The sequence below is a fragment of the Solanum stenotomum genome, chromosome 3, assembly GCF_019186545.1.
Source record: "Solanum stenotomum isolate F172 chromosome 3, ASM1918654v1, whole genome shotgun sequence".
Lineage (NCBI taxonomy): Eukaryota > Viridiplantae > Streptophyta > Magnoliopsida > Solanales > Solanaceae > Solanum > Solanum stenotomum.
The window spans coordinates 43,047,030-43,062,641 of record NC_064284.1 but is presented as its reverse complement, the minus strand read 5'-3'; the positions used below and the strand labels follow the sequence as shown (position 1 = coordinate 43,062,641).

The 15,612-nt window shown below is 34.4% G+C and overlaps 1 protein-coding gene across 1 annotated transcript; it reads right to left on the bottom strand.

Moving 5' to 3' along the window:
- Positions 1-10,005: 10,005 nt before the first annotated feature.
- On the bottom strand, positions 10,006-11,280 carry LOC125860341 (uncharacterized). The gene is made up of 2 exons (XM_049540280.1): positions 10,445-11,280; positions 10,006-10,198 (listed from the first exon to the last, which is right to left on the bottom strand). Exons 1-2 carry the CDS (start codon positions 11,275-11,277, stop codon positions 10,009-10,011), a joined length of 1,023 nt encoding a protein of 340 aa, XP_049396237.1. The 5' UTR covers positions 11,278-11,280; the 3' UTR covers positions 10,006-10,008.
- Between the last annotated feature and the right edge of the window lie 4,332 nt (positions 11,281-15,612).

Genomic DNA, 15,612 nt, shown 5'->3' with positions numbered 1-15,612 from the left:
GTGAGCTTAAAATGGAATCCGGTATTACCCTCACCGAAAAGGGGTGTCCTACTTGCCTAAGGTAAGACAATTATGATATTAGCTTTTAGGTGGATCCACTACCTAAACAACCTCTGGGGGCATATAGTTTATGGGATAAGGAGATTTCTACTAGAAACCCTGCCATACTAGGGAGAGTTTCCACCTCACAATATCCACTCAATGCTAAGCATTAAATTCCCACGGAGTAGTTAATTCTATATTAACATAATAACTCATGAAAGGGTGCCTATAGCCTAACAATTCAAGGTACATCATTAGAATAGCTCATTGACTCCTCATAAAAGGGGTGCCATTGTCCTACCGATTCAACACAAAGCCTTAGAACACATAATTAGTCACTCATGAAAGGGGTTCCATTGGCCTACCGATTCAAGGTATATCAATCAAGATAGCTCTTTAATTACACATGAAAAGGTGTCGTTAGCCTACTGATTCAAGGTATATCAATGAAGACAATTCGTTAGATCATGTGTGAGCAACTATTACCATCCATGATCCTTCTTATTCTTAGATTCATTTAGGTGACAAAAGTCTTTCAACCTTAGAATCATTATTATATGAGAAAACCTTTCACAACATATCATACTCATACATAGGTGTGTACATGAGGATAATCATCCAACAACTCAACAACTAGATCATAATCATATTCACTTTACTCTCAAAGTGTTCTAAAAACATATACATAAACCTCATAATCATGCATAATTCTCATAATTTTCCTTCCAAGGACCATAAATCATATTCAATAAACACATCCAGCATTACTACATTAGACATGGATAACAACATAAATCAAATAATCAATTCACTACATTCACAATTCTATAATATTCTACTTGCATTAATCAATACCCACACTTTGAGATCCAATTTGGGAAAATATGGGAATTTAACATAAAACAATATAAAATAATCAATATATCCATAATAAAACATAATTCAATCATTTAAAATTAATTATAAAGGAATCCATGAGATTGAAGTCAGACCCTAACTTTTTGGTGAAATTACTATCTTTGAAATTGAGTTTGGAGGGACCCATGGATAAAAACTATCCATGGATGAAGGACTACCATACCTTGGTGAAGAATCCCCATGTAATTGAGAAGAAAACCCTTGACCTTTGAAACCCTAGGCTCCAACTTCCTTCTTCTTCTTCCTTGAGTTTTAGTGAGAGAATTTCTTGGAGGGAAATAGGTCTCTTTTGTGAATTGAAATAATGACTAGGATCAATGTATTTAGGGGTATATTAGCTTTATATAGGTGGTCTAATCACTATTAAAATGACACCACTTAACCCTTAATTAATTCTAGAAAGTTCCGTTAACCCCTCACTTAACCGCTTGAAACAACTTCACTGCCTCACCCACGGGCCGTGCTGGTCCTCTGTGGGTGGTGGTCTACAACCTGTTTTGGGACACTGACCCACGACCCTTCACCCACGGGTCGTGGGTCTCCAATCGTGGGTGCACTAATTTTTGGCAGATTTTAAGTAGTTTCTAGGGTCCTCCTCAAGGTCCCTTGGTTGGTCCTTGGGGAGTCGTACCTTGACGTTAAACTCCAAAACCCTTCATTCTAAGTACGGGAATTCATATCTATGACTCTAACCCCCATCTCAAGCTCAAGAATCCTGATGTAAGTCTCTAGTTTAGTCTACTACTTTCTGGGTGTTACATTACATTACCAATAAGCATTCAAACCAACAATTTTACGCAACTAAAACGACAAGGCAACAAGCATGCATTTGAAATTACCAAAATTTAAATAGGGGGTTCGGATAACCAACCTTGATATCGAGTAGGAGAGTGCTAGGCTAAAGAGATCGAAGAAAAATACACCAAAGTCCACCCCCGAGAACTTGATCCCACACAAAAATGCACGAAGAACATGTACAGAAATATAAAATGCGGTTGTGAAAGTGTAAAAGTCGAAAAATATGAAATGAGGGAAGTTTTTGAATTTAAAAATGGTTTTAGGCCTTTTGACCCTTCAGTTCGTGCGCCAGTCGGCGGCGCCCACTTATGTCGCCGACCATTCAGTGATGCGCCAAATGGATCCTTTGTTCACCAAGTTTTACAGATTCTCTAGCTAACTAGTTGGTCCAAACGGCGATCCAGATCAGGCTCACCAACTTTTTAAGTGAGTCGCCAATCGGTGCCCAGGCTTGCCAAATTGCTCATTTTCCCAAAATTTTGAATTTTCAACCTGCACATTCAACAACCGTTATTCAAACAACAATATTAAAAACATTAAAGCTTGGGTTGCATGTGCCTCATTTAACGTCGTGGTACAACGAGGATACTCATTCAAGGTTTATTGCTAGGGTTGGCCATGGTGTCACTCGGTAATCCTCCTTTTGGCCTTGAATTCAAATGAGTTGAGATTTGACCCATTTGTGTTTCCAACTGCTTAATGGACACCGAGTTAGAAGTAATCGTCTGATTTAGAGTTGAGACGTCATCTTTCATTTCTTTTAGCACTTTGTCCGACCCCTCCACTTTATTGAGAATAGGTACAAGCATGTCTCTCTTTTTCCTTATCTCGTTCCTTCCAGTTACGTCCACAGTTACGACATTCCCTATCACGGTTTCTCCAACCGTCATCACGCTCTTTATTCCAACCTTGGTTCCTACCTGGCCTTGGATAATTCGAATGGAAACCTCCTTCTTAATTTGCCAGAAAATGCACTTCCTCATTATATAATGCCTCAAAGTGTGCATCATCGGGATTCACCCCACTAACACCAACCGCATTCACAGCTTTAGAACCACTACCCATGACATGTTTTGACAACAACTCCATTTGGGTCATCATCTTGGCCATGTTTTGATCTCGTTCTTAGTCCGTTTTAATTTGCTCTTTTGTCATCCTAAAAGTCAAAGGAGACACTTGATCTTCCCTACTGTACCAAGCACGATTGATTTTGGTCATCCCATAAAGCAAAGTAGATGCGATTTCAAATGGCTGCAACATGATTCCTCCTTGGATGAGTTGGCAGCCACACCCTTGTTGACTGAATTTAGACTTCGATAGAAATATTGTAACAAGACGTTGTTTGGGAGTCCATGAGCTGGATATTGGAGTAGCAACTTTTGGAAACTTAACCATGTCTCGTGAATTGGTTCAACATCCAATCTTTTGAAGCCCTGAATATTATCTATCAATTCCATCATCCTCGAGGGAGAGAAAAATCTTATGTAGAACGCCTCAGTGAGCTCTTCCCAAGAGGTGATTATTCCCTAGGTAGATCGGCTAACCACTTAGTAGCCTCTCACATCAGAGAAAAAGGAAACAACCGAAGTCGGACTAACTCTTGGGAGATGTTCTTGAAAGAGAAAGGACCACAGACATCCACAAAATTCCAGATGTTGTCATGGGCATCCTCATGAGCTCGCCCAACAAACAAACCCTTCATTTGCAATAGTTGCAACATTGTGCTAGTCACGTGCAAAATTGCATTTCCCACGACCGGAGGCAACCGAATGGCACCTACACCACCTAGTTGTACATCATTTACATCGTTCAAGTTGCCGATGTCGTCATTGTGTCCAAGTTGGGTGGCCTTGCTTCCATTGACACTCATTTCGTCAACTGTTCAAAGACAACAAACAACAACCAAAAGTAAATTGGGTTCAACTACAGCACAATAAGATCACAACCAAACTTCAATAAGGGAATTCTAAACACCACTCCCCGACAGCGGCACCATTTTTGAGAACGCTCAACTACACTTAATTCAATTCTAAGTGTAGGCGGTCGCAATCAAGTATAAACCCAAGGAAGAGTGGGGTCGATCCCACAGGGAGTGATACGAAATGAAATTCAATTATGAAGTAAAGATTGTGGTCCAGTCGTTTGTAGAAGTAAACATTATCAAAACTATTAAAGTAAATTGAAGAGGTTGACAACTAGTGTTAAATGGGGGGTTTAGAGTGACAATTAACAACTACCAAAAAAGGGGAGTAATCAAGTAGAGTTCGATTCTCAGGGATGTGATCAACTAGTTACTAAATTTCGCTATATGGGTGATTCTAATTTACTAACAAACGTTGAATCTTAGTGGGTAGGCTAGGCTTTGACTATGATAGCCATCTATCGATCAACTAACACGATTCAGGCGAGTTCTCTCGAACCTTGACAAGCATAACACTATGATCATCCCTAATAATCTACTCTCTCGAGCTAGATTGGTAGGATCAAATTTAGATTCATTCTCTCAAGATGAATTAGCGATAACCCAATCACTACAATCATCAATCAATAGACTTAATTCTAAAACTTCTTTCTCAAGCAAGCCTAGAATACTAAATTAGAATTGCATTTTTAACTACAATTCATGGATTAAAACGAAGCTATCAATCAAACCCACTTCAAATCAACATTGAAATCAGTAAATCAAAACACCCATAAGCTAATTAGAGCAATTAATCAGATAATCACACCCCCAGAAAGTATTACTAACTAGATTATCCAGCAGCTGGGTGACAAAATTCAAGTCTTCACAATGCTTGAATTTAACTTAAAATCAAAACTCAATTCGAAATTCTACTCAAAAACTACTAATAAAAGTGTTTGGATCAAAACCCCAGAGTTAGAATGTGTCTCTACTTTCAGAATTCCTCAAAACTCTTTTTAAAAATCACATTTATACTCTTCCAGATTTTCAGCCTTTAGATCATTTCAACAAAAAAAATCTTCGAAGTGAAAATATAATAATTAAACTAAGAGAAATAAGTAGTTTTAAATATGAATTGGCGGTGTAATTTTTCTTATCCACTGTTAGTAGACAGTAGTTAATCTCATTTTTTATAGCTATATTTGTTTTTCATATAACAATATATTTACCTTTAACTAAAATCGGTCTTTTTTAATGATAATTTTTTAATTATAACAATCGCATATTGAATGTCTGTCTACTTAACAAAATATGTTTACATCATATACGACAAGATCGTAAATTATGATTTAATAACACACAAAGGAAAAAAGGTCAATATCATTTTAAAGTAATTAAGAGAGTGGGGTTACCATTCACGTGAACTATTAAGAAACCTGAATGTGGTTAGTCTAATAAAAAAATCAATAAATCAAAAAATAAAGCCAATTTATCAAACCAAGGTAAATACATTAAAGGTGCAGGACTTTTTGTTCCATTTCACATTATGTACATACTTCATAGACTAGACAGACATTGCAATTGCTAGAATCAAAATAATCAAGAGTCATAAAAAAGAAAAAAATTACACAATTTTGATCTATAAAAAATCAAATAACAAAAAGAAATATACTAGCAAAGCATAATATTTGATATAATTTCTGACCTACCATAATAACAAAATATTTAATGTACAAACGAAATTTAAAGAGAATAAAATATACATAGATCTTATTTCTAGAAATGATAAAATAAATACTATAAAAAATAATATGAAAAACTTTGAAGGGAATAATCTCCCCTAAATTAAAAATAATTTAATGACTACACTATGGATGCGCACTATTGCGTTATTATATGGAGGGGAAAATCCTCAATTCATAAAATGACAACCTCCCCCACCCCAAAAAAAATTATTTTCTCCTTTCTTTGAGAAAAAGTAAAATCCTAATGATGTAAGAAAATTATAACTCTATTTTGAATGAGTTATAGTCAATCTCGTAATTATAATCATCCATTTATTTTACTCCCTCTATTTAAAAAAAATTACCTAATTTCTTTTTTAGTCTATTTCAAAAAGAATGATCCCTTTTCGTTTTTGCCAACACTTTAACTTCAACTTTCCACATGGCATGTTTAAGGCCACAAGATTAAAGGATATTTTGATACATTTGACATAACCTTAATTTAGAACAATAAAATTTTAAAGTCTTGTTTCTTTTCTTAAACTCCATTCCAAGTCAAAATATGTTGTTGTTCCCAATTGCACACGCAAGTGTACATGGTCGCTCAAGTAATATAGTTTCTTTTAGAAACGAGTTTTCGTCCCCAAGGGATTTGTGATCGACTTATATTTAGGACTTAATTCCACAATTAAACAAAAATAATTGTTTAAATGAGGTTAATGATTATTAACTACTACTACGATTATTGCAATTTCTAAAAGTAACTAATGTGAACAACTTCAAATTTGATGTTCCAAGCAAGTAAAAGACAATTTTAGGGCTGCAGCATACAATGGCTTTCATGTATCGTATCTCAGGCAATGAACTAATTTCAGTTATCAAGTTACTGATTTACAGGGTTAATTGTATTAGTCGGGTCTCTCGACCTCTAGTCGCCTACTCCAGTTAGTTGTCTAACTGTATCGTTGAGCCGGGATAGCAGGCCTAATTGGCCAAAATTTATAATTCATCTTGTTTCATAACCAAGCAAGTTGTTCGTCCGGGCGTCACTCTTGAACACACATCAACTCAATGGAAGATCGAGCTTTCTATATTCTCTGATCTATCTACCTTATCCTCTCTCGATTTCAAGAATAAACAATATATTTATCTTTAGATGGCCAATCAAGAAATATTAAAACAAGAATATAAGTGTAACTTAAACGATAACCAAGAATTAATTCAAAAACCTTTAATACTCAACAATCAATCCGTAGCTACAGCCCCAGAACTAGGGCGTTTAGCCACTCATAATATTCGAAAACTACGAAGCATAATTGTTCATGCGATTTTCGGAAATAAGAAGAGATAGAAAATCAAAACTTATTACAAACGTTGAACTTGCTCTTGAACACCAAAATAATGTCGAACCCCCTACAAAATTGCCCTAGGGGTCTATCTATAGAAGTTGGAAAAACTAGGGTCAAAGTCTAATTCAACAAGGAATCCTATTTTAATCTATTTTCGCTGGAAAATTTGGAATATGGTTGGGGCACCGTGCCAGCCATCGCGCTAGGTAAAGACTCTGTGGTTTCACATGTGGCGTGTCGCGCTAGGCAGTGCACCTCACATGTGCGGCTGTAGTGAGGCATGTGGCACCTCGCGCCCATCAGTGCGCCATGAGGGAGGCTTTTGTGGTTCATGCCTTGGCACGCCGCGCCAAGTAGTACGCCACTCCTAGCTGCTTCCATACTTAGTTTAGTCTTGCACATCCTTGCTTCTCCTTTCTTCGAATGGACTCCGATTTTCTTGGAAGTTCCTGAAACAACTAATCATGTATTTTAGTGTGCAATCATCATAAGTTAACAAAAATCAAGCTAATAGACTAAAAATTATTCGTTAATTTAATCTCATCATGGGTAAATATTGGCAACTTTGACATATAAATGTGCCTAAGATCATCACCCCACACTTAAACCTTTGTTCATCCTCAAACAATATTTATCTATCAACTTTTTTTCCTAACCCTTGGACTTATCAACACACATTAAAATCAACCAAACTTATTTAAACATGATTTTGCAGTTCACATTGGATGCAACACTTCAACAATTTCACCATATTATCATGATATACCAAGTTACAACACACATGCTTAAAGAATGACTCCTTTATTATTTTTTCGGGAAAATGCAAACTCATAGCAACACACCAATTAGCTAGACAAATCCATACATGTGCCATGAATTCCCTCACTCATTTGTGTTTAGTATATACTCACTCAAGCAATCAAATTATAAACAAGGCCTATTTTTCAAACATTGTACTCACTCTCACAAATGAAGTTCTTACTTCTCTTAACATACCATAAGCTTGCTCATAGTGTCTTTTCACTTTCATATCATATTTCTCAAGGAATCAAGGGGACTTCTATTTGGGTGTAATGTCGGCGTAGGGTAAGGAAGGGAATATTTTGAATTTCTTTAGTGACTACACCTCCCTAATGCACATGTTTTTGTTCCACCGGTTACACATCTTTCACTAGCTTTTCTTTTCCTCTAAGTACACACTTCATGAATGTTATCCCTCTTCAATTTCAAGCTCTGCCCAGTATGCTCCTTATTATTATCATTTTTTTCTCCTATATATATGCCTTTACACTAGCCACCATCAATTGAGGTGCACAATATCCTTGGTAGGACCAGGGCCAATGTTTAAGCATACTTCTGAACTAGCCACCCTTAATTGAGTTGAGGTGCACATTGTCCATTAAGGACCAGGGCCACAACAGAGTTTTTCTATACTTTTATTTTTCACACAACATAGAATTTCCACCCTTTTTCTCAGTTCTCCAATATTTTCAACCTTTCTTCTCAACATAGTGCATTAAGGATTACATTGGCATCAAAAACTTTGATATCAATCAAAAGGGTTTCGGCTTATTCATGCGGCTTAACAAACAACAAGGCTAAAGGCTCAATAGGGCTTACTAGGGGTAATTTCATTGGTAAGCATACAATAAAGTCAAGAATTTTACTTATTCAAAGAAATGTCTCTATCATTTTCCTTAAGTCATACAAGCTACTCATTCAACACACAGAGGGCAAGTTCTAGATATCAATTAAAGAAAGAATCAAACAATCACTCACCACGCATGGCATCACGACACACATAAGGACACATCATACTAGCATGCTCATACAACTTGCATTACGGTATTACTACTCAATTAAGCCCACTTAGATTCATTCAGAGTTAAAACAACGAAACACATGCTTGTTTCAATTAAATATTCATGCATTTTTTTGCAGTTGAATGACTCAATGACACCATTTGTTTTTGGTATTAATACACTGGTGCATAAAATCGTTCTATCCTGAGAGAATCTATTCCTTTAAACATCGGATACTAGAGGAGAATAATTTCCTTAAGGGGATATTGTGCATTTAGCCGGTTCGATTTTCTTTTTTTTCTATTTCATACAATTATTATAGATTTTTGTATGTTTTATGGTCATTAATTTATGTTGATGTTAGTAATTTCTATTTTTTTTTTGCTACATGATTTATACTTTATTGTTTATATTTATGCAAAGTTATTGTTATCATTAGTATTGTTGTTTAATACATATTGTATAATAGAGCCCACCTAAAATTTAATATTTGTAAGTGTTAATAATAAGTGAAACTAGCATCCTGAAAAAGAAGACATATAACTCTAATCTATAACATGTTAAATTTCACCCATGGACAAAAATTTCTTTACACGGTAATTATGGTATATATAAGTTGAATCTATTTTTATGACGTGCAGAGAGAAAATAAGTGATCATATATCTGGCCAATGCACTTAAACATAATAATGTTTATTGTGTAGCAGATTTGCAACCAGAAGTGGCCTTGAAAAGATGTATGCAGATGAAGGAAATATGTGACGTTGAACAGGTAACATAAATCGTTGCCCCAATAGAGTTGAATCTATGTATGTCAATGCTAAAATCCACCAGTTACATGTAACAGAAAAAATTGTTATATAGTAGTGCATCTATGAGCTTGGAGAGTTAGAGTGGTGTGTTACAAAATAACAACTTTTAGCGGCAATAAATAGACACATTAATAAAGAGGGCTAAAGTCTTTATCAACATTAGTTGAGTGTCATTAGATCCAATGTCGCTAAAGGCTTTAGGGACATATAAAAAGATTGCAAATTGCCGCTAAAAATACATATTTAACGGTAATTGAGCTAATAAATTGTTGCTAAAGATCTTTTTTTGATATAGTGGCGGACGCAATACAAGATAAGAATTGGTAATAGGTTCAGCCTGGTGTTTTACAACAATGATAAATTATAAAAATAATGATAGATTCAATTAGCGAAGTTGTGGTGTTGCCCCATCTACCTGCAGAAGATGGAAGATTTCGTCCTCAAATGACCCGACCACGTCCTTGTTGTGGATATCTCAGGCCAAATGAAATGTACCTGTCTTAATGAGGTCAAAAAGCATACTTCATTCATGTCATGCAACTGGCTAGGCATGCTTGGTGCCAAAAGTTAATTCAAGATTCACCCACAAAGATAATCCAAATTTTCAGTTCCTCTCAATTCAGTCATTGCATACACGACAGGGAAACATATATATATGTATCAACAACAGCGTGGCCAACAAGTGAAACATGAACACCAACTTTTCTCTGCTACTTTAGGCTGTGATTCTGATGGTTTTTGTAGTTGTTGTATATCAGGTTGGAACTCTGGTTGAGGTTGAGACTCAGATTTTTCTACTTTTTCAGATGCACTTTTCAGTGAGTTGCTTTTCCCACCATCATTTACTAGTCTGGAATGTAGAAAAAACAATCAACTGTATTTCATATACACTTGTACATATGTATTTGAACTGAAAAAACTAAACACCTCAAATGAAAATTTTATGTTTCTTGATGATAAAATAAGTTGATGCTTTAATCTTATGTCCTAGATGTTTATTTGACAGAAGGGCAGCATTTATCATAATTGCGAAGTAGGACAGAATTGCTCAAGTACCAAAAATCTATATGTAATCCTGAAAGGAGATCGATCTTACACTGGGAAAACAAATGATTTGCTGCTGTTTCCACTCACCTCGGAGTAGCAAGGTGAAGAAGCATGAACAGGTGACGAAATATGAGTTTCCTCAATTGGAGGAATAACTCTATCATCAGGCTTGTTGAAAGTGGTGGAAGTAGGCTCTTCAATGTCGATATTAATAGGTGTTTTTTGTATGATATTATTCACAGTTTTTTCCTCTTTGAGGTTCTTCTCTTGTATACCAAGACCTAATTCGGAAGGTCTTGTACTTTTTCCATCGTTATCTTCCATAAGAGGGCGGAGAGGAGGGAAAGATAAATTCTTATTTTCATTGGATTTAATTTCGGATGTGTAATATGGATTGGCTATTGAATTTTTCCATTCCTCAAGTGGGACTTCTCCTGATTTAGGTAACATGTAATTAGAATAATCAGTAGAGAAGCTATTGGCTCCCATCTGAATGCTAAACAACGACTCATTTGAAGCAGTACTCCAGTCTGTGGTCGTAGGCTTGCTCGAAAATATGGATTTTGGAATACGATTGGGATCATAACCTGGAGGATGATCCATAGACGAAGGGGATTTCATTGCCTCAACATTTTGAGGAAATAATGGATTTCCTGTTTCTTCACTCGGAGATGAACTTATCATGCTCCATTGAGGTGCTTGAGAAGAAACATCAGGGGAAGACAAGGCTGCTGGAGTCGCAGACACAAAAGCATCGTCTTGTTCAGGCTTGGTAGATACAGACTCCTTTGGATGAGTACTTAGTTCGAGAGATGAATCAGAGGACGACGAAGCTGATAAATGAGAATCAGAATGTTGCCTTGCGCCCTTCACATTCTCCATTTTTTATTTCACAACTCTTCAATGGTATCGACAAGTCAAGCAAATCCTTCTCCTGTAAAATGACGACCATTCAACAAAACATGTATGATTATTATTCAATGCTATTTTCCTAGTTTCATCATTTTTCATAATTATGGTGCCCGAGCAAGTTTGCATGCACTAGACCTACTCACTAGGTAATTGTTGCTTCCAACAAAAACATGTACCGCATAACTCTAAGCTTTTAATCAGATGAGCAAATATCACTCGTCTAGACTTGAACCCTGGTTTCCAAAGGGTTTTCACTAAATGCATCGATCGTTAAGCTAGAGCTTTGGGTGTGTCGGTTTCATACTAAGTCCCATGAAACGTACCAATTTCGTTTCACCAAAAATTGCAATTAGAAGGTGACTTTGACATTATATGGGAAAACATTAAATTACACAAAATAAATTAACATTTTCATGCTTTTCCATTGCTCTTTCTACCTCTAAATCTCAAACTAGTTCTCGTCAGCTATATGAATCATTTGATTATCCTTTCTTTTACCCCGTATAACTCTAGTTATTTTCAAATTCTGAATTTGCGAACCCAAATTAACGTTCATATAACTTAAAGACTGAAATTATACATAACATAAACCACCATTCTGTAAACAATAAAATAGGTGTATTTCTTTGTGGCTTGAACACCAGGATTATAAAAAAAACATCTACTCACCTCCAAATCAAATGTGCTTGTGAGAGACAGAGAAACAACATAATATTATTGGATACGATTTCACAGGTTGTAGATTTGTACAAAATTCATATTTCAAATAGACTTGAAGAGAAAAAAGAAATATGAAAGTACCTAATAAATCTGTAGCACTTTCATTGGAATCTTAGTAACTAGTTGTTTCATATTTGAAAGTAAATAAATGTAAATTACAAACATAAAAGCGAAACTTCTGCAAACAAAAAAAAAAGCAGAGATTGAATATACAAGACATTTACCAAAAATCAAAATGGATTTCGGTAGGGTAGATATAAAAATGGAAAAAAAAAGGAAAATAATTTACTTTTTGGTTAAAGTGTTTTGCATAGAATACTAATGGCCAAGCGACCATTTCGGTAATGTCTGTTTTGTAACCAATCATTGGCCATTCAGGACTTTGTTGAGGTTACTACTTTACTACTTAAATTTCTCACACTTTGGGTTAAATTTTTGGGTAAATCCTAACTTTGCTTTAAAAATCTAACTTTCTCTTAATTTTGAATAATAATCAAACTCCCCTTTTTACTCAATGCATTTTCCATTTTATCCTTCTTATATCACATATATATTTATTGAACTTAAATAATTAACCCAATTTTGTTAATCCACAATATTTAATTGAACTAATCTATTCATAAATTTAATATAATCCAAATAATCTTATAATTTTATATTTAATAAATTTTAATTATTACAAATGTTCCTTGCTTTGAGACTTGTCGACATATTTAAACTTTTTGAGACTAGTCTTTGAAGTATTACAAGAATTGTTTTTTCTCTTCTTCCGGGAAACGAGACAAAAATGTAACCCAAACTCATCTACGTTGTCCTAGTATATTTTGATTACTGCAAAACAACACTCCTTTTTTAATAGTAACTAGTGAACGTGTCCGCGTTTCGCGCGGTTATAAAAGATTAATACACACAATTTTATTAAATATTATTTCTTCTGTTCCATATTAAATGAATTTTTAGACATTTTTTCATTATTTAAACTAATCAAATTGTTCAAAGTTCAAGATTAATGTTTGATTTTTTTCCCCTTATTTGTCCTTCCCTTTTAAGGTTTTACATTTTTCCAAACTCTTTTGAATAATGACTGTTTTACTTTTAAGAATAACTTGGGAATAACCAAAAGGGAAATAGTGGAAAATATAGTTTAATTTATGTCCTTGAATTTTTTTTAATATAAAAGGAAGATGTATTTACAATATTATTGCTATTACCTTTATTGTTAAAAAATAAAAGAATAAATTTATGAATTCTTTCTATAATCTTTTGAGAGAATAAATTTATGAATTCTTTGTATAATCTTTTGAGTTCTTGTTGACATTCACTTTTACAAGACGATTTATAGGACTACAATATGAAATAACAAATAAGGTATTGTGACTATTAATTATTTTAGGGGTTTATAAAATAATAAAAATTTATTGGATTAATGAAAATAATGAACATTAATTTTTACATTAAAAAAATATTTCTATAAATCAACTAATATATTCACATATTAATCGATATACTGTTTTCATGTTAATCAATATTTGCTACAAACTAATCCTTATTTACATATTTCTGATAATAAATTTAGATACCCTTAAATGAGATCAAAGAGTGAAATATAAGTTTATATAATATAATTAAAATACTTATATTTATCGATCTAACTTTTTTTTCTTGCGACTTAAATATTAATTTCTACCTCAACCTCAAGACTTATATTATGTCATTAGAATATGACATTTCAAAAGATAGCAACAACAGACAACCAAACTAAGAACTATAACAATTATATTGCTATTTTCAAATAGTGAATGTCCAGCATATAGGCCTCATTGTGCCTCATTTTGAGAAATGAAATTGAATACCTTATAATTCTTACAAGTGTTTTAAACTCTTGGTTCACTTTGGAATATCTTAATAAAATATATGAAGTCTTCAAAAGGTTAAATTCACAATAAATTGTAGAAAGAAAGAATAAGAGAGACTACAAATATTGTTGCTCATTCTATGTCTAAAACAGTACCACTGGTTAAAACAAACTTTGCAGAAACACGAAGTTACCAAAGCTTAATGAATCAGTGAAAAAATAGAAGAACAGAAATTAATTCACAAAAAACTAAAATCTGTAAAACATACCAGAATCTGGAAAAGACAGAACGGAAAAAGAACAAGCCCATTGAATGCACAGTGTCCCCTTAAGGAAATTATTCTCTTCTAATATCTGAGGTTTGATTTGGAATATGTCCTCTCAGGATAGAATGATCTTAATCACTAGTGTATTGATACCCAAAATTCTGGTATCAGCGAGCCACTTAACGGTAGTAAAGTACACGAAAAATATTTGTGCATAAGAAGAAGAAGAAATCAGAAATTTTTGTAAGTAAGAAGTCTGAAGAATAACTGGTATTTATAGCCAAGAGAAACTGGTTCCGAAAGGTTGCAACCTTTCAAAAACCACACGACCATTTCAAAAAGTTTGCAACCTTTCAAAAGGTCATGGTTGTTCCTGAAAGTTGCAACCTTTCAGAACAGTCATCTCCAACGGCGGGAAATTCAAATAAAACAGGAAAGTAATTTAAATAAAATGGGTCACGCGGATCCGAGTCGGGTCGGAACGTTTCGGTTAATTAACTAATTAATTGAAATATTTTGGCCATTTAATTTTATTTAATTAATTAAATAAATAATTAAAATAAAACTTTGTCCAAAAATAATCTCTCGATCGATTATTTTCCAAGCCGAAGCCAAAGTCGGCTGAGCCGAGTGAGCGACGACGATTAATAGAAGTGTTTCTCTATTTAAACTCTTCTATTTTTCTTTCCACCACCGATGAGGGAGAAATGCCTTTTTACTAAAGCATAAGAGGACTTTTCAAGTTCCCAACTTTTCAAGTTCCTCTCTTTTCATCTTCCCTCCATTTCTCATTAACTCTTGTTATATACCCAACAATCCCCCACATGAATGGGGAATGGTTACAACATAAGAAATGCACGGACGAGTGTGTACTTTACAAGAAAGGATCAATTGCATCTGGATAAGTAGGTTTTCTCTTGGACTTTCTGTAGTGAACATATGTCGGATATACTCGGTCAATCGGTAGATGCGATATCTTTGAACCATCGAGCTTTAGTGTATACCTAGACAACCATATGTCACACAATTAACTCTTTACCATTTATGGTTCTTATGATTGTCTTCGTTTCAGCCATGAATACCTCCTGATTTCATGAGTGTATAGAGAATGGGCTTTTGACATAAAATTCTCTTTGAAGCGTCTTACACTTCACACTGACATAGGTGATTTCTAACTGTGTCATCTCGTAGATACACTATTTGGTCAAATCTGCCAAACTTAGCAAATCATTAAAAATTTAAGCTTCATTAACTCATTAACAAGCCTTAAAGTCTTAACCTTATTCCTGAACATTGTCTTCATCATGAGAATGGATTGAGTTGATTGACAATGTCGAACCGTCAGTCACAACTTTGTTTTTCTCCTTGAATCTAGCTCTTGGGATCTTCAGTCTGCTAGATAAAGTTACTGCCATGCTGACTTATCCTAAGTCGTAAACCCATTCCCTTAGATGATCTTTCAAC